The sequence below is a fragment of the Zootermopsis nevadensis genome, unplaced genomic scaffold, assembly GCF_977971745.1.
Source record: "Zootermopsis nevadensis isolate Lab colony 2312 unplaced genomic scaffold, Znev_1.0 Znev_ptg000030l, whole genome shotgun sequence".
Classification (NCBI taxonomy): domain Eukaryota; kingdom Metazoa; phylum Arthropoda; class Insecta; order Blattodea; family Termopsidae; genus Zootermopsis; species Zootermopsis nevadensis.
Window position 1 is genome coordinate 14,500,035 of NW_028259162.1, and position 20,304 is coordinate 14,520,338.

A 20,304-nucleotide genomic window follows, 5' to 3' on the forward strand; every position below is an offset into this window, starting at 1 on the left:
ATATTATCAAATACTCCATCTTATTTCTTTTACTCTTTACCCTATCGGAAGAAATATAAATTTTGACATTATCTTTAAGCATACAATTTAATCGAGCGTAAATCTGGGTCCTATTCAGCTTAAATTCTTCGTGACAGAACACCTGTTATTTTTTCGCCCACCTTGACGACTAATGTTTAGAAATTCATATCTTCTATCGGCCTAAGTTCATTGTAATAACTGTTCTAAGTCCCGAATTCATCGGACAAAAACTGAGTTTTCAAGGAATTGGATGCCAGTTGAATGTTTTGCTTGGTATCGCTCTGACCTTGGTTTAACGCTACAGTCAGTAAGAATTATAAATAAGGTTTCATTGTCCGTAAAACAAAATTTACTCTGGTGTAAATCAGGTTTCCATTCCACGTAATCAGCTCGTGAACACCTATCATGAAGAGAATGCAACATGTTAACATTGTGTCAGCTGTGCGACCTTTATATTACGTGTCTCGAGTTTTGGGCCTTGCCCCCTTCTCTTTTACTGACAGCTTTGTCGTCAAGGAAATTAATACCTTATGGATTCTGTACACAGTAATCTTATTAATTGCTGTGTTGACCTGTGGTGTATATTGCACGGTGCAGCGCGTTGGACAGTCAGGTCTGTTAGCCACAATAGTTGTCAACGAGTTCCTCATGATGTTTATTGGAGCTTTAAAAGCCGTCTCATCCATATTCATTTCTGTCGCTATGAATGGCGCAAAATCAAGGAAATTTATTTCCACAGTTGTTAAAGTTGACAGAAGCCTGTTGTCTGATCCCATTACAACTTACAGGAATACGTTTATTTTCACTTTGGTTCAAGCGGTTGCAGTGTGGAGTTATATAGCAATCTTGTTCACATATGACACGTGGGTATGGAAACAGGTGGCTGAGAAGATGAGTATTTGGTACCTAATCTCGACATATCCACATCGTATTGTGAACACTGACACTGTTGTTCAGTCCTGCAATCTTGTTCTGCTATTAAAAAACCGCTTAAAAGCTTTAAACAAAAGACTTGGTTCAATTCTGCAGGAATCTGACGAGCCTTACATCGAAACAGCTTTGCTTATTAATGTACCATACAATTCTGTTTTTAGCCATACTGAAAATAAAAGACTTTTTTCAGGAATGAAACGTTCATCTTTAATGTCACATGTAGAATCACCTCAAACTGTTAACCGCCTTCGACAACATACTAAAATTTCGAAAAAGTGGAATTTATATAATATTAGAAAACTTTACGATGACTTATGTGACATTAGTGTCCTTGTCAATTCAATGTATGGTTTTCAGCTTCTACTGGAACTAGGCGTGACTACAATGGAGCTAGCTTCGGCTTTGTATTTTATATTCGCAGCAATACTGAAGATCCAAAATTTCGAGAGAGATATTATTGGCCACTTTATCAGCCTCATGGCAGCGTGGATATTTCTAATCTCATTCAAACTTATCAGCATCACAGCTCCTTGTCATTCTGCAACCACAGAAGCGGAGAACACGGCTGTGTTGGTGCAGAAGTTGTTGTTGGTACCAAACTTTGACCACGACACAGTGGCAGAACTCCAGCTTTTTTCTCAGCAGTTACTCCAACGTAAAATAAAATTCACTGCATTTGGTTTCCTTATTCTCGATTACCCTCTCCTGTTCACTATCATCGGAGGCGTCACAACATACCTCGTGATCGCCATGCAGTACGAGAAGTGAGACTTACCGATATTCGTGCTTCTAAAAGTCATTTTCATTTACCTCCAAGGGTTATTAAGACGATCGTTCCGAACGAAGGCGGTGACGCAGAGAGATGTACAAATGGCGTGACAAGAGATGGACAGAGGCGTCCAATACTGAGCAGCCAATTTTCGTGTCGGTCACTTTGACTTACACGATTGGTCATCAGAAGTCGTATTATAAGAAATATGGATAAAACTTACATTATGTTACTGGTGTTAATGGTATCACGTCCAAAAGGCACCAAAGAGAGAGAAATTAATGGCAGTTTGAAGACAACTTCCTAATGAGAAGCTTCACAATTTGTAATCGTCGTCTGACGTCATGAGGGCAATAAAATGCATGAGATACACTGAGCACATAGGACGTATTGAAGTGTCCGGAAATTGTTAAAAATATTCTAATTCTAAAAATTTCAATACAAATTTACCTAAACCCGCATTCTTAAGTTTAATTTTAAAAATAACAACCAAACTTTATTTCGTCCTTCCCAGTTGTGTATTTTGATGGAATTTCCCCATCTTAATCTTTGTGCATTTACTGTTTCTTCCGCCAAATCTACAGGCGGAACCTACTCTAACGTCCATTATTTCAATATCCGGATTGAAAATTTAGATTAATTTGAACAGTTACGATGTATAAAAATATCAACTTGCTTCTTTGTAAAGTGCCTATATAATGAACATTAAAACGCTGAAGGATGCGGTTTTCGTGATACAAATTCCCCAGTTAATCATCAGTCACATGTCAGATACATAATGAAACTTTGTAGAAAGTGAAACAAGGAAAGTTGAGGCGAAATTTTGTTTATTGTACTTAGGACGACTCAGTTGCACTTTGATCGATAGGTCTACTACTGCGTGTTTGTACGTCGCGATGTTTGGTACATCATTTATTCCCAGTAAACGTCGACTGCCTGACACATTGCCACGGCATAATCTAATTTACATACATTTACTTTCTCATTAACACATTTCAGGACAATCCAGTGCTCAACTGAACGTTGCATATGACCAACGGGATTACAATCCGTGCTTACATCCACAGGTAAACCCGTGTGACAGATTCAACGAGCAAGATTTACGCTGTCATAAAGTCATAGGTCATCAGTTAAGTCAAGAGTTCTTCGTTTCCCGAAAAAAGTACTGAATTTAAACATGATACATGAATTGACATTAATATTACGTATATTAAAAACGTACTTTTAAATGTTTATAATTCTAAGGTGAAGTTTATGACATCAAGATCAGTCAATTTAAATTAGTGTGATATTAATATATCAAAATATTGAAAAATAATATCATTTACATATGTTCAATATTCTAACTAGACAAGCCGGCTTGGAACTATGGACCAAATGGATGCGTATTAAATTTAAACGATTCATGTGTTGGATACTGAAGACAAATGAGACTGTCTTTGTTTGGCGAAGAATCTGTTTGTTTATTACATGTGAATGTAATGAAGCATTCAATTTGTTTTCCTCGTGCTTTCCGCCTTGAAATATAAACAGGTCTTAGAAAACAGTCTGAATTATTGACTCTGCAGTAATGTAAATCTTCTTTGAAGCTGAAGCTCATCTAAATATTGTTTGAAGTCAGTCCGCACCTCAAAGAAAACACAGCATTTCTTCATTACAAAGATTGATTGGTTGATGCTCTTACGCAAATAATCGCTTATTCCGAGATTCATACACCAATGAGCTTTAAAGACTTAACTTCCTGTGTCTGTGGATAAATTGTTGTCATCATTCACGACGAAGTGATTTACGTGTTGAGAATTTCTCTTTTCTTACCGACCTATAAACTACTCGTTTGTATTCGATAATCTGAATGTGCACTGTTCTTTACTAGGAACACGACACTTGATAGATGTCCATACCAAAGAGCTTTGCTATTGCCCTTTGTCAAAATTTCAGCGATTGACGAAGTACGAAATAAAAATAAGGTTATGTTGTCTACGGGACAAAATATTCTGTGCTGTTAAACGTGTTACTCAGTTTTGACTGTTTAACTGCTACCATCGAACGCAATGGAGAGGGTGTTACCTAAAGCGAATTTTGTGTTTTCTGTGCGACCTTTATATTACGTGTCTCGAGTTTTGGGGCTTGCCCCCTTCTCTTTTACTGACAGCTTTGTCGTCAAGGAAATTAATACCTTATGGATTCTGTACACAGTAATCTTATTAATTGTTGTGTTGACCTGTGGTGTATATTGCACGGTGCAGCGCGTTGGACAGTCAGGTCTGTCAGCCGCAATAGTTGTCAATGAGTTCCTCATGATGTTTATTGGAGCTTTAAAAGCCGTCTCATCCATATTCATTTCTGTCGCTATGAATGGCGCAAAATCAAGGAAATTTATTTCCACAGTTGTTAAAGTTGACAGAAGCCTGTTGTCTGATCCCATTACAACTTACAGGAAGACGTTTATTTTCACTTTGGTTCAAGTGTTTGCTGTGTATTCGTATGAAGCAACCTTGTTCACTTATGACACGTGGGTATGGACACGTGCTATGGGGAGTCTAAGCATTTGGTATTTTATTTCTGGCTATCCACACCGTATTGTGAACATCGGAGGTGTGCTTCAGTTCTGTGACATTGTTCTGTTGCTGCGAAGCCGTTTTCAAGCTTTGAACTCAGGACTTGGTTTCATTTTAAAAGATTCTGTTGATCCTTCTATTGTATTTACCAACGTAGCCCATGAATCAGCTTCAAGTTCCGTTGTAATGAGAAATGAAAATAGTGTTTCAGAAGATAAAAGTGTGACTATAATACCATTTCGAGATTCTTCTCAATTTATGGTAAACCGTATTCGGCAACCACGATTTAAAATTTTGAAACAGAAAAATGTTCATGATTTTAGAGAAATTTACGATGACTTGTGTGACATTAGTGTCCTCATCAATTCAATGTATGGTTTTCAGCTTTTGCTGGAATTAGGTGTTACCACATTTGAGCTAATTTTGTCGTCTTATCTTATGCTTGCAACAATTCTGGGAATCCATAATGTGGAAACAGACACCATTAGTCAGTTTATCAGTCTCATGACAGCGTGGCTTCTTCAGTATGCTTTCAAACTTATCAGCATTACAGCTCCTTGTCATTCTGCAACCACAGAAGCGGAGAACACGGCTGTGTTGGTGCAGAAGTTGTTGTTGGTACCAAACTTTGACCACGACACAGTGGCAGAACTCCAGCTTTTTTCTCAGCAGTTACTCCAACGTAAAATAAAATTCACTGCATTTGGTTTCCTTATTCTCGATTACTCTCTCCTGTTCACTATCATCGGAGGCGTCACAACGTTTCTCGTGGTTGCCATGCAGTACAGTAACTAGGGACATGCTAACCACATGCAGGTCCCAATTTTGAAAATGAAATTCTTTAATATGACCTTTATAAAATCAATGAAAGCGTAAACATTTTTCACTCCTTCCCGCTACATAACAAATGAAACAAATTAATTCTCTACTGCCGCTAGTTGCAACCAATAGTAAACTGGTTGTTCACGAAGAAGTGAAATGAATCACAAGTTTTCATATGCATATTTACTTATTAATACGCTATACGGTGTAGAATCCTTCTGTGTTGTTTCATGGTATTTGCTGTGTATAAGACATATTTTCTATTTGTCACGCTTGTAAATTGCTAAAATGAATTTACACTATTTAAATGCATATGTCTTTATTAAAGGTAATTTTCTGATGAATCCTAAAGCATAATTATGAGATACTTGTATGGTATAGTTAAATGTTTAGTATTTGGATATAGCATCTTAATGAAACCTATACAGTGAGACTCTGTAACCAGAACCCAAATTCTGTCGAGCAGCTAGCTAGAAGTCATAAAATGTACGTGAGATAAATCAGGCTGGACTCTGGACACAGAACCTTGCCCATCGCCACAGCTACGTCTAACTTGAGGGTTTAAATACTGCCTGAATGCAGGCGAGGGGTATTGCGTTTTTGGGCAGTCAGCTGGCAAGTGCGGACTTAACCAGGTTTGGTGTCCCGAGTCGTCGCCGAACTCCGATCGGCTAGAATTCAGGGTTCGGTCTCCACAGTGGACCCCTCTGTACCACTACTGCTTAATAAACTACCAGCGTATGTACATTCGTCTACTCAATGACCGGATTTCAATCGCTCCTTTACCTACCGCTCGGTCGTGTTCCGTTTGAGATGCAGCACAACACAACACGAATTTTATCTCTTATTTCATATTCAGATTAATTTTAAGATTTGTGGATTCAACATTTGTTAATTTATCTGGTTTCAGAATAGATATTATACCTTATTATTTGAAAACTCAAGTGTATATTTAAAACAAATTTTACAATGCAAATTTTATTTAGCTACTGACGTAGGTTAACGCCACTTCGCAATTTCATGGACACTATGACGGGCTTACTAAACCAGCGGAAATAACTTAACGATCATTCGACCACCATAGATATCATAAGACAACTGTGCCTCACATAAGCAAGTACATGTACTAAAGAATGTGTTTTTAAAAAATCATTATTTAAAGAACAAAAATTTTCATAAAAATGTCGAAGACACATAAGTAGCAAATTTAATGTAGTACGAATATTGTAAAATTATACACAAATGAATCAACAAAACAAACATTAATAATTGTAATGCTCACCATATATTTTACAACATTTAATGACATGTGAACATCACAATTTTGTTCCCATTACTTCTCGTTTCAGAACATCTGTTGTAGTTGTAAAATCTTTGATAAAATAACTTGATTGGAATGTGTGTTAACGCGAGAAATTGTGTATTGTGATTTTTCTTGATTATTTCTGTAATTTAAATATATCGTTATTTAATTATATTACGTAAGCAAAGTATCTACACACCAGCAGTTTGTATTTATTGTTATTGTTGTTATTATTATTTTTTATATTATTATTTTACTGTGCATATATTGTCTTTATATTAATTAGATTATGTAACTGTGTGGTAGATACCAGCATTTCAGAAAAATATGTAGCCTTTATCTTCAAGGTTCAAATCAAGATGGTGACAGTATATTTCTCCGAAACGTCAGTAGGCCTGTAAGCGTAAAAGACTACGTTTTGTAAAAACAGAAAACACAATCTGAACTAGTAACGCAATAGAAATCCTGAATTTCATAGAATATTCAGCAGATTAAAGATCAAAATGAAGTCTGGATATCTTTCGGGAAGAACCCAGTTCGAATCTCAGCCTGGGTTCCTGCTATAATAACTAATTCTCTCCGTACCTTCTACAGTCTTTTCTTTATTGTATAATAAAATATTTCAGTCCATCTGACAATACTATCTTCCCCATTCGATCATTACCTCCTCTCAACTCCTTCTACGCTACATATAGTGATATTTATAAGCTAGAAAAAGTAAATACCTATAATATAATAAACATATAACACCATTAAAACATTTCTACATAACGTTACGTTTTACTTAAAGTAATAGTCATATGAACAAAGTTTCTTCACGTAATTATACGGCGTTTAAAATTGTAAGGGCTCTTACCAATATTTACAGTTACCTTTATCAGTTCAATGCCCCCCCCCCCAATTGTAACCTCTACTCATATAAATAAAGAAGTTCTATGTTGTTGCTCGAAGTGCATATTATCTGTGTATCGAAGGTACGAAATTACTGTTTCAAATCGGCTATAAAATACAAATTAATGCACACAGCAATTAGCAGGACTACATCTTAATAATTACCATGTTAAGAAATTCTCTGAGGTGTAATTAAAGCCAAAGGAAACAATGGCGGTATTGCTGTAATATATACGCTAGTCACTCTGAGCTTCTGCCCCATTGTCTATTTCGTTTTAGAAATACGACAAGAGTCAAATTTGATTTGTAATATGATGTACAGATCCAGATCTTTTGGTACATATCGGTGTCCTGGGTTAAAAGTACTTCTAAATTGCTTTCATTAATTACTACTAATTTTTCTACAGTTTTTATAAAGCGAAACCAAATACGACTTTCCGATGATGAAATTCGTGTTACTGACACAAGCCAAAGCTACGCTAGCGTAATTTTATTCCTCTAAAAGCAATTTTAATATAGTTCCCTGATTATCAAACACGTTCGAAACTGTGAGTCTCATATTTTTTGCTACAGATTAAAATTAATATTACTTTTAAAACATTTTTTGTGTTAAAAGAACGATTATGAGATGAGTAACAACTGTGCTTTCAACAATTCTGAAAGGATGACTTATGCTAGAATATGTGGCACACTCTTCTTTTTATTTTGTACACGGATATTCAAATTTTATCTTGTCTGTTACATCCGTATTTATCTATGTTTCTTGAGATCATCTTTGGTGAGTTTGAATTCGTTCTTATTGCTGTTATAGGCCAAAGGATTTTCCGATTCTCTTTCCTGCAAATCATTTTTGATTTCTTCTTCGGTTGCTTCACGCAATTCTTTCCCACGCCCGTAGTATATTTCTTCGGTGTAAATGCGGTCCTTTCTTCTGTAGGTTCCGTGCAGCTAATAAAAGAATGATATTATTAGTAATACATAACATATGTGAGACTTCAGATCATATCTCGCAGAATTCCTTTAATCAGCACAATGTTTCTTCAATAACAGCATCAATATTTGAACAGCAAGTACTAAATCCATGAAACACAGCGCTTCTTGGGTAGCTAATAGTAGCTTATCTAGTCAATAAATTCTCCGTCTTTTAATTCTGAAGTCCAGTAAAATGTGGAAAAGTCTCCGCCACTGGCCGCTACCATGAATAAGATGACTGCAGCATTTTTTCTTCTAATATGATTGTTAAATTATTCTCCCATCTACACTTAGGTCTCCCAAGTGGTCTCTTGTATTCGGGCTTTTCGTCTAAAATTGCGTATTCATCTTATGCGCGCTACATGCCCCGTTCACCTCATCTTCCTTAATTTTATCACCTTAATAATATTTGGTTTTGAGAGCAAATATTAAAACTCCTCATTACGAAAATGAATCCCTTCTCCTCTTAATTCCTCTTTCTTAGGCTAATATACTTTACTCAATATCTTATTCTGAAGCATTCTTTTCCGAAGATTTCGCGTAACGTGACTTCACTTTTCTCAAACGTACAAAACAACAGGTATTACTACTTTAATAACAAACTAATTACTTAGCTGAGGTTTTCGTTCAGGTTATATACTGTGTACAACCAGCAGGTACTGAACTGTTAAAAGAGATCGCTATTATAGAAGAAAAAGTTCAGCTCCGCAGAACAAAATCTCACAATTTAAATTCAAATCAACAGAAAGGCCCCTCTAAAGGACTCGTGTTGTAAATTATGAATTTGAACAGTCAAGATTTGTTGACATGTAATTTAAATTCCTTCTAATGTAACACATAAATCGCATATATAAATTATCTGCCCTGTGTTCCTTTGTTCGGTAGCACTTCAGATAATTGGTTACAGATGATTCAGGTCAACAAAGGAGCAGTTCAACTGAGATTTGACACAAACTCACGGACCGCTGTATATGCAATTCGTTGAGTCACTTTTTAATAATACCAATCATCATCACAATTATTTAAGTTTTCCAACACGAAAAATTTAGCCTAATAGCCTCTTAAGATTTTTAACATAGTCTGTCTGGTAGATTTTTATATCATCAAATTATTATTGTAGACTGTACTACAATATCAAGGTTTTTATTATAGTGGATTTCGAAATGAACTTATACAAATTCCCAGCCAAACTTAATAAAAATTTCGAATAGATTTTGAAATACAACACGAGGAGATTTGCTTAAATTTTGTAATATGAACTACAGCTATCATTTTAACGTGTATATAGATGTAAAATTTCTTGGAAATTAATTTGTCTTTCTAGCTTATTCATTTATCGCGTTGTTATTACTTCATCTTAGGTTTGCAACAGAAGAAGACAATCTAGATTTCACAGCTGTCAAACACGTTCTTTCACGTGAAATATAAAAGTGGTGTATTTTTATTGTTTCGTTCCATTGACATAGCCTGATAACGATACAGGCCTGTAGAATAAATAAGGTTAAAACTCACAGTCGACAAATGTCTTCGTGTGTATTTACTTACTATGACAAATGCTCTTCCAGTATCATTACCGCTTTCACAACTATCATCATAATTATCATTTCTATTAGTGACTTAATTAACCGTAAAGAAAATAGTATTTAGGATAAACACATCGCTAAACAAGTACAATATTAAAATTATAATAAAGACATAAGTATTTTATAAGTAAAATAAAATCTACTCTTTACTTCATATCTTATATAGCCGTTACTCAATCACGTCATTGACATCAATAACGTCTAACGTTGTAAGGGGAATAATTCTCATTGCGTACTGAGTATTAAGTATTTAAAAATTAGAGACGAGAACTTGGTATTTTGCTGTCATCAAACATAGTAGCCTCTTCATTAATGATTAGGCGTTTTGTCACGTTATTCATTAGTTTGTTCACAAAAATAATATCTCAACTAACCTTGTCCCAAATAAAGCAGTTGAAGGCAAAGTTGACATGGAAATATTGGTGATGATTATCGTGAAATATGGCGCCTGGCTGCCATGGCTGCCACCAGTAGGCTTTGAAGTTAATACCGGAGTGGTCGATAATTCCGTGGTAATATGTATACATCATTATAATGTAAAAGGGTACTGAAAACAAAATGGATGTTATAATTCAAATCCTATGACAATATCATTAATAAATATAAATATAAATATTTGTGGGTCAGAGTGGCAGTTGCTGAAATAATTTAATCAAAAGTAAAATAACATTTATACAAAATGAGATTTCAGGTTCTTAGAGTGAAAATTATGAACCTAACCTAACCTTCTGGAATATTGTGCCGTGTAGTCTGGTACATTTTGGCATGCATTTCAGAGGTGCATACTGCCTCTGTCATCATGCTGATAATGAAGGCAGTACGCCCCTCTGACACATCGATAAACAACAACTAACATACACGAATTAGTATTCTAGAAGGCTGTTAACTTTATTATTTGTATACGTTACCGCTTGTATTTATGAAAAGGCAAACGTCTCTTTTGCTATTTTTAAATCCTAAAACATTTTATTTGTATCTCAATGAATATTCATATCATTAAGAAAAACGACTGAAAAAGGTATTTTATTTCATTTACAAAATCTATTAAAACTTGGTAATGAGTAAGAAAGTCAATTAAGAATGTTCTGCCACTTTACGTGGACGTTCGTGACCCGTGCCTGACCGATTAGGACTGTTCTGAAGGTAATAAGTGTAAGTCATGATTCATTTTGTTTAGTGCAACGTGTCTTTAGATATACAAGTTTTGCCAATAAATATTTCGAAACTATATTTTTGTTAAAACTCTTCTTGTACTGGACTTTGGTGTTTTAGGATAACTATCAGTTTCGTCTATAATAAGTTTTGATTTCTCTTAACTCCACGAGGAACAATCCTTCTTTAGACGTTGATAGTACTCTCACTTGGTCAAGAAATTAGAAATCAGAACCCAAAGGCTCGTTACTTTTTCCCAACAGGCTGCAACCGGTCTTTATACTGAGCCAGATAAATCCAATCCACTCCCTCCAACAGTACTTCGCATAGACCCATTTTAATACCAAACGCTTGACCACTGTGTTAAACCGTCCCGATATGAGAAACTGTTGATGTCGTGTAACAAGAAATGGCATCGTATTCATTTCTGTTTGAAACACTGGTCGTGAATAAAAAACGAAGCTGAAGTGTACTTACTGAAGTGAACAGGTATGACAAAGAGAGGGGAGGCCAAGATTAGTTGTATGTGCACAAGCTCCACTGGGTGAATGGCGGTCGTAGAGAATGCCGTGGGCTGTTTGTATTTGTGATGCAGTTTGTGAAAATGCTTGTACAAGAACGGCGTATGATACATTCGGTGCAACCAGTACGTCATGTAGTCCTGAAAACCAGTAATATGACCAGATGTTTACTTCTACCAGACTACACATCAGTGCAACATAGAAAGCAGCTATATGTGTACACACAGCAGTTAAAACTTCAAATCCTACTTAGTAAAAGATTCGGCACAACTTGTTTTGCAAGTTTATGTCTTTAAATGGTACACTTGTTTATAATGTTCAATTGTAAACAAATCTTTCAAGCATTTGGCAGTCTTTATTCTTAAACTTCCACACTTCCGAGTCAAAGTGGGGCATTTAGAGTGTTCAATTTATTTATGAGCTCGCTCGTAATTTCAAAAGGAAATTAAGGATGGATTAAATTAAGGAAATATAGGCTACCATACAGTAAATCACCTTTGTCTTGCAGGTTCCTATCTAAAAATAAGGTACTATGGGTTATCGGGACACATCGCTTTAAAAATAGGTTAGGTTAGGTTAGATTAGGTTAGGTTAATGTGTTTGGATAAATGACATACTTGAAACTTATTATATTTTATTTCAATAAATGACAAATTATTATATTTTATTTGGATATGCATGCGATGTTAATTGTTGTTACCTCGCTTTCGGTAGTATTCCTTCATCCTGCAGAAAAGAGACAGAATCTTCCTCACCGTTAGGTAAATCCCAAATTTTTAATATTGTACCGAACAGCAATAAATAACTGAACGAACTAACAGATAACAACAACCGAGTATACGGGTATACTGATATGCAGGCGCAGTTTTCCGTCCAATCCAAGTCCAGATATTCGACTCTCCCGTTTTGTGTCCCGATAACCAAAAAGTATCGAAAATGTTAAGGTTAGTGTATACAAAATTTTAATTGTAGCTGCTACTTTGTATCGGTGTAAAACTGGGTCTTTAGCTTTAAGGGAATAACACAGATTGAGGGTGATTAATAAAAGGATGCTTAAGAGAACATTTGAATCTGTGAAGGGTAAAGTGACAAGAAGGCGGAGAAAACTGCATAATGAGAAGCTCCATAATTTGTTATGTTAACTGAAAATCAAATGAAGGAGCTGAGATGAGTGGGGAATAACGCGCATGCGAGGGTTAAAAAGTGCTAAAAATTTCGTTGGAAAACCTGAATAAAAAGACCACTCGGAAGACCTAGGCGTAAATGGATCTTGGGGAAATGGATTTGGATGGTGTGGATTTGACTAATCTGGCTCAGGAGAGGAACTGGTGGTTTGCTCTTATAAATATGGAAATGTAATTTCGGTTTCCATTAAAAGGCAGCAAATTTAAACTATCAACATATCAATAATGACTCTGCTCAGTTGATTTGATTATTTATTTTTTTAATTAACGGCTCATTGTCGTTTATCATTTGTGGTAGTGACTGTAATCGATCAACTGGAGTCCTGCGTGTTAGGCCGAAGGCAAATGGGATAAAATCGCGAAATAATATCACATATCAAAACGAATTCAACCTGCTGTAAAGTGTGTGTGCATGATACTTGTTTCTATCAATTCCCACTGCTTTGGATTACGTTTAAGTAAAGTACATAACTTAAAAATTGATATGCTTGGTTTAGATATTATACCAACAGTATACAACGATTACCTTACTCTCATTGCGTAACTGACCCCACACTACGCCGTTACGAGAAGACGTAAAATTGTTGCCAAACAAATTAAGGCTCATTAAACATAAATTCCATTTACTCCGAGGTTCATGCAGAAGTATTTAGTTAAATTTAAATCCAAATAATAAGAAGTTTCGGGTTTAATACGAAGGTGGCATGATAACTGCTAACATACAAAGAGATTTTTTTATCTTAGAATAACAATGGGCTTATTTTCTAGCGCCACCGGCAATTACCCAACTCTTCAGACGGAAGAGACCGACGGCCTTCCCGTTACGTTAACAACTGAGTTTCGCACCGACAAACCTACAACCTGAACACGTCAAAAATATCTTTCTGCTACCTCAGCAAATAATGCATACAATCGGCCTTGTTCCACATGCTTTCCTGGCAAATTATAGGTATTATACAGAGTGATTCAAAAGGTCAGAGCCAAACTGAAGGAGCGTATAGAGAGACTCAGAGAGAACGACTTTCGAATAGGAATCCATGTCCTCCGAAGTTATCCCGAGTCAGTCGAGGACATTGAAGGTAGGGAAGTCTGATAACATACCGCTGAAATAATCGTACTTTGCTATGGTATGTTATCAGACTTCCCTACCTTCAATGGCCTCGACTGACTCGGGATAACTTCGGAGGACATGGATTCCTATTCGAAAGTTCTTCTCTCTGAGTCCCTCAATACGCTCCTTCAGTATGGCCCTGACCTTTTGAATGAATCTGTATTGAAACGCTTAAGTTCACGGTAGCTGTTCCGACATTAACTTGAAAATGGCTAAGGAATCCGACTATATATTTCCTTACCTGGTAAATGAATATGACTGGAAATTGAAGAAACCACCAAATCCACGTATACTCATCGAACTTATAGTAGACTGTACACCAGCCACCATTGTTGATGTAACATGCGATGATTGCAGTGACCGTGTTGGAGATGAGAAGACTCAAGGATCCCAATATGATCTCATGGCGCTCCAGGTCTGGGGGTAGCCATTTGTGAGGCTGACACTTCCATTCTTCCGCATTATCTCTCTGCTTTACGTAGTAATACCACTGCGGTTATATAAAAAGAGGTTGTTTTTTAAGTAACTCAAAAGAAACAGCCGACTTGATGCAATCAAACCGACCTTCGAATAATTTCAAGGACTTCCTACACAGAGTGCTTCTTAAAACGTGGGTCAGATTTTGGGATTTTATTACACGAGTCTTTTCGGTAAAATTGCTACATAATGACTGTCCGATTACCAAACGTTTGCACCACTACAAACATTCTAGTGTTTCAAGATACTGCGCTATTAGAAGTCTACAAGCTTCATGCTTACCCCCACTCCGGTAAACAACTCCCTCCTACCCCCACAACTCTTACCTCATTCTCCCCAGTAAAAAAAACTATCCTGTCATATATTTATAACCACACAATGCGTTTCATGACGCTTATGACGCATATATTAAGTTTTACACTAGGCTGGACGTTGATAAATAAGTAATTGCTTACATTTGGAATTAATATTTGTAGTTTAACTAAGTATATGGAAGGTAACTTTCATCGTATTAATAAATATATTAAATAACAGACGCATAAACGTCTGTTGGAAATTGTTGTTACTCCAAACATAAAACACTGTTGAAGCTGAGACATTAATTAATCTACTTATAAAGTAAGTAGACAATAAATACGTTTGTGTGAGAAGGGAGGTAGTGTTTCGTGCAGAAGGTTGCTGCAATGAAATACTTTCTTTCTTTAATCTAAAGCTTATTCTAACAAGTGACCTTTTAAAACTGGTATCCTGCCCCGGAAATTTTGTTATTTCTTTTACATTAAACCTTGCTATTTTTATAGTACACCGCAGTCTACAAGACCTCTTTGTATTACAGTACCAGATGCTGATTACAAACACGTAATCCATAGAAAGTAAATCATTGAATTGGGTAAGGAGCTCGGGGCGAGAGTAAGCCTCAACCAGTTGGCTAACAACACCTAGCTGGGTAGAACTGGATTACGATACATTTCACCTGATTGGTTCTGCTGTAATTCGGTGTATGGATGACCACTGACCCACGAATGTAAGACAGAATATTATTTTATTTTTCAATTTTCAAAGTGTTATGAACGCTTCGACAGTGGCTTCTCAATCACGTAAACCAACGATTAAATTATTACAAATCAATACGAAAATCTAATGTCGATGTAAACAAACATCGAAGTATCAAGTTGTAACAGAAATGACTTGGAGACTCACGTGCAGAAAGCCGCCCATCAAGAAGTACATGGCGTAAGCCGTGACTGACACACTGAACCAGAAGTATTGCAGATCCTTCAGGTAAAGTTTTTCGAGACTGATGTCTGACAGACTGAACGTCGCATTGCCATTTCCGTCTGCTTTGTTGTATTCCAGGTATTTCACAAAATGAACCAAGATAAGCAGCCATTCTCCTGGAAGAAATACAATATTATATTATTTTCAGTAGTTAAGATTATATATCGTCGAATGAGAGGATGTCAATTAACTGGAAAGGGTGTGGAAGGAAGCGGTCGTAATCTAATTTAATATGATTGAGGGACTGAGTAAAACCATAAAAACCTCAGTCAGGATATCCTGCCTCTAGGCCGAGATTTGTACCCGAGACCTCCCGAATACGAAGAGAAGCAGTCGACCACGACGTTCGGAAATATTGTAATTGATAACAGATGTTAATTTTCGATCAAGAGTACATGAAAATAAATTTTGAAATCGATGGTAGTCTTCTCAGTTGTGGCATCGTGTGAATTTGTAGGTACTAGCGCTTCGGAGAAATGTTTTGCCTCCATCATCAGGACACTTCAGTAATGAAGACGGAGAGAAAATAAATCTTATATCAGTTTATTATTTAATTAACATAATGCCTGTCAAAAATAAAGGGAAAATCTAAAGTATTAAAGACGCAAATAATCACTTATATTGTCCTACAAAATGCACAATTCCTCAAAAGCAATACCATAGCATAAAGCTTAAGATTCCTTGACAGCAAATTATCATAACCAGCTAACGTTTGCTTGTTCTTAGCTACTTTCCTCACAGGCTCACTTACCTATTATTATTATTTAGTGTTCTGTCTGACGACAGGTCCATATGAACAGGATCCTTCCATCCTTTTCTCGGACTGGGACCTGTTCATATACGTTCTTGGCAGGTGATCCAGAAGTGGTTTGCCATTGCCTTCTTCTGTGTGTGAATGGAGTAATTGTTGGGATGCCACGGAGAAACCGGGGAAGCCCCCGGAGAAAAACTCCGTGTTGCCTAGACCACGGCCTTGCCCAACACAAGTTATAAATTCGGGCACCGCCGGGAATTGAACCCGAGACCCCAGGATTACAAGGCCAGCGTTCTAACCGCTAGACCACCGTGGCGGCTTCACTTACCTATACATCATTCTAATTGTCTAAAAACTGTAACAAATGTGCCTAGTGCATGCGACTCATTGAAGTTAAAGCCCAAGAAACACCAGAGTTTGACCTGCAGAACCAGTAAATACATTTTATAGACCACATAATTAATATTCTGATTTCGGAAGGAATTATATTAATATAACAGAAAATATTTTGAAAATGACTGATTATCCATATTATGCAACATATATGAATAACTACTTCAGTAAATAAATCATCTATGAACGTTATTTAAATTCGTGAGCGTCAGGACAAGACAGTAAAAATATTATGTGATAATGAAGGATGTACAAACACACACACATCGACATGATTAGAGTGGAATTACATATTCAACACCTGGCGCAGGTACTTGAGCAAAGTGTAATCCCTACAATGATAGCAAATCAATCATCGTTGACAACAGATCTGTGAGAATTAAATCGATCGGTGCGGTTGCACTGAATGAATAAAGATGATTATCTAACTGATAATGTATCCGCTATTTCATCTCACTTGTTTCTGTCACGTGCTGATAAAAAATTCGATTAAAGTTACCCGTGTGGCCATTTTCACCTTCAATTTTGGTTGGTTTGTTTGTTTTTTATTCAAATACTGTATTATTTACATTAATACACGTAACGTTCAATGCCAATCTGAAATCAATTTTAGAAATTCATTAAGATGATTCTTGTTAGTTCAGTCCTTGTAGTTCATAAAATACTCGATATTTGTTCTTTTCTCAGGTTCTTTTTAAATGGCTAAGGCCAAACCATTTTCACAAATAAGTCTGACTAAATTTGGAATTGATAAACTACATTGAGAAAAATTCGACTTATAGGAAATATGACAACGATTAAAGTCTATATTCTATAAGGAACGATTTGCGTACTTCCTCTATTTTAAGACGCACCTTTACACATTATAGAATTTCTGAAATTTGGTGCGTCTTACATTTGATAGCGTCTAAGAATTCATGTCTAAAAAGTATATGACTACATTGTATGACCAAAGCGAAAGGAAAATCCTTATGTCCATAAAACAAGTCATCATACAGCAAACACAAAGTTAACAATAAAGAAGGTACCAGAAGTATAATACAATTTTTTATGTTTAAATATTGACAATTCCTACTGCAATATACGTACGTATTTTTCACCCTTAAAATCTTGTCGGATCCCTGAAACGTCGGTAAACTTCTACTAAACTACACGGCGCAACAACCCTGAAGAGAGCCATCTTCTGACTCACCGCCGTGAAAACCTCAAATTCTACTTCAATATGTATCTTTACTGACTGAAGTCTCTCAACCGAATTATGTGTCAGACAGTATAGATGTGAATATTAAAAATGACAAACTAATTATTTTATAACCATGTAGCCATGTAATTCAATCGCCATAACTTAGCAAGGATGGATAAAGAAAGGAAAACTTAAGCTTGTAATATTTTTGAGGTGTGAACTTTCCTTATGTGGTCACATGAAAGGCCAAGCCACGTGTAAATTAAAAGATGTGATGAATTGGCTGATTTAATAGTACAGGATATCGACTAATGTCTGGTGTTACCTTACAGATGGTGTAATATACAGCTCTGTTTAGTTACTTGGCTTTTGCTTATTTCTTTCCGAGGCAAATACACGAGTATTTGGGAAGATTTGTTTAATTACAGGGACAGTAAATAACGTTACAATTTTGTGAAAATTATTTCAGGCATAAAACGAATCATTATGTTTACTTGCGCAATAAATTCTTGTTTAGAGGATTACTTCAGCTTAAATCTACTTAAAAGTGACTGAAAGGTTTCATATGATTTTCAAGGTTTATTGTAACGCAAGTAATCAGCTAGGAGTCGAAGTCGAAAAGAAATGGGAATTAGATCAACTTAAAGATTACAGACTAAGATAATCAGTATAGTACCCGTCAATTTACTTGGCATCTCCACACTATAGAAGTGGTTCTATAACACTAAAAAGATCTCTTCCTCAATCTCAGTTTACTTAAATTTTTTTCAAGTGGAAATTCTTTCCAGATATTTTCAGGATATGTTCAGGTACGACAGAAAGTACCTTAATGTTAAAGTCACTGGTTTAAAGAATTCAGTCTAAACCGTTTTCGAAAACTATACGAGATACTACGAGTTTTTAAATTGTGTAATAAAAATAATTTCCCCGTTTTGTTTATCTGTTTATTCAATCGTATATATCATTTTTTAAATTAGTCATTGTTTTCCCCCACCGTTTATTTAATTTATTGACAAGTTATAATTATATTTATATAATGTTTTTACTTAATAAATTTGAAGTTGTATTTTATGGTAAAAATAAACTGTAAATTTATAATTCTTATATTTACTTTTCTTTTAAGCTTTCTTTCTTTAGCCATAATACCGTTACATTCTAAATTCATTCTTGAACTTTGTCATAGTTTATCTTTGAATTCTGGATTGAAACATACCTCTAATTGTAGCACCCAATGTAAATACAGCCAAAGCCACTATTATAGAGCCCATGTAGTTAGGCAACTTGGTCCAGATCTTTTCCATTGTGTCACTGTATTTTTCCATCCATGTAACCGCCATCGGATCATAGAAGTGGTCCCCCATGCTGCTACCATCCACATGTTTTTCTGATTCTTTAATAGTAGTCCCCATGTTTAAGTAAGAATCATTCTAAACTTGTCACTCGCGACAACTGATGATAATATTTTGGTGTACCTCCTTTTATATAAAATTATTAAAGTACACATGCACTTAACAACAAATATTTCATATCATATGCGATTCTAAAGGTCGTTAATCGTATCCAGGGTTCAACGATTAGATGAGATTTGGCTATAAATAAAGCACATGATGATGCATGCATGCATACATAAGAACTGAAAACTCATGTTAATTATAAAAAAACACAATTTATTAAATACAGATATTGACGACAGGTAAGTACATCGAAGTACCATAAAGATTCTACAAAGATCCTGAATAGAATAGAATTTTCTGAAAAAGTAATTTCATGGATAATGATGCCTTGATGCATTAAAGTACGCAAAAAATAGCGATCACAACTAACACGAGTACGCAAACATTCTCAAATTTGCGATGTATTTATTCTTTATTTAATGACGCTTTTAGTATCTACACTATTTCGACCCGTTTTAAAGGATTACAGTGAGTAATGAATTGGTATAGTTGTGGAAGAAAACAGTAAAGTAAAGTAAAGCTGTCCCACTATACGCCATGTTGGCGCTTGAGGGGAGAAGTTTAATAGCTTCTACTCAGTCTTAACCTTGGCACCAGGTGGGAGTGAATGATCAGCGTCACGCCCCGGTTACGCTTTAGGCAGCCGTGGCCTAATTTATATCTATCTCGTCATTTGCCTTGAGGGGCTTAGGAAAACCATGAAAAGTCTCAAGCAGGGTAGCCGGTCTCCGGGCCGAGATTTGAACCCGGGACCTCCCGAGTGCTAACAACTCAACTACGACATTCAGTTACTTTCTCTACACAAGGTATTTATGAATTAAATATTATTGTTCTCGTCTCTCGTCCTAATTACAAAGACGTTTTCCGAACAATCGACTAAACTATTAACAAGATATTCTTATTTTTATTATTATTTAACTAAGCTGATATTAGCTCAGTCTAAAT

General features: G+C 35.8%; 3 protein-coding genes across 3 annotated transcripts; 2 read left to right on the forward strand and 1 right to left on the reverse strand.

The window, feature by feature from the left end:
• Window positions 1-426: 426 nt before the first annotated feature.
• LOC147872147 (putative gustatory receptor 28a) lies at window positions 427-1,722 on the forward strand. The gene has a single exon (XM_087358830.1). It carries the CDS (start codon window positions 427-429, stop codon window positions 1,720-1,722), a length of 1,296 nt encoding a protein of 431 aa, XP_087214956.1.
• Window positions 1,723-3,774: 2,052 nt separating this feature from the next.
• On the forward strand, window positions 3,775-5,126 carry LOC110831823 (putative gustatory receptor 28a). The gene has a single exon (XM_022068249.2). It carries the CDS (start codon window positions 3,775-3,777, stop codon window positions 5,074-5,076), a length of 1,302 nt encoding a protein of 433 aa, XP_021923941.2. The 3' UTR covers window positions 5,077-5,126.
• Window positions 5,127-6,287: 1,161 nt separating this feature from the next.
• On the reverse strand, window positions 6,288-19,371 carry LOC110831824 (uncharacterized). The gene is made up of 6 exons (XM_022068250.2): window positions 19,119-19,371; window positions 15,498-15,691; window positions 14,062-14,310; window positions 11,482-11,665; window positions 10,227-10,399; window positions 6,288-8,245 (listed from the first exon to the last, which is right to left on the reverse strand). Exons 1-6 carry the CDS (start codon window positions 19,312-19,314, stop codon window positions 8,048-8,050), a joined length of 1,194 nt encoding a protein of 397 aa, XP_021923942.1. The 5' UTR covers window positions 19,315-19,371; the 3' UTR covers window positions 6,288-8,047.
• Window positions 19,372-20,304: the final 933 nt, after the last annotated feature.

Excerpts from the sequence above, each read along its gene's own strand:
- LOC147872147 (XM_087358830.1), top strand. The coding sequence starts at position 427 with ATGAAGAGAATGCAACATGTTAACATTGTGTCAGCTGTGCGACCTTTA.
- LOC110831823 (XM_022068249.2), top strand. The coding sequence starts at position 3,775 with ATGGAGAGGGTGTTACCTAAAGCGAATTTTGTGTTTTCTGTGCGACCT.
- LOC110831824 (XM_022068250.2), bottom strand. The coding sequence starts at position 19,314 with ATGGGGACTACTATTAAAGAATCAGAAAAACATGTGGATGGTAGCAGC. Across the intron at positions 14,311-15,497 it reads TGATGGGCGGCTTTCTGCAC|TGGTATTACTACGTAAAGCA; the intron begins GTGAGTCTCCAA and ends ATATAACCGCAG. Across the intron at positions 10,400-11,481 it reads TGTCATACCTGTTCACTTCA|TACCCTTTTACATTATAATG; the intron begins GTAAGTACACTT and ends TTTTGTTTTCAG.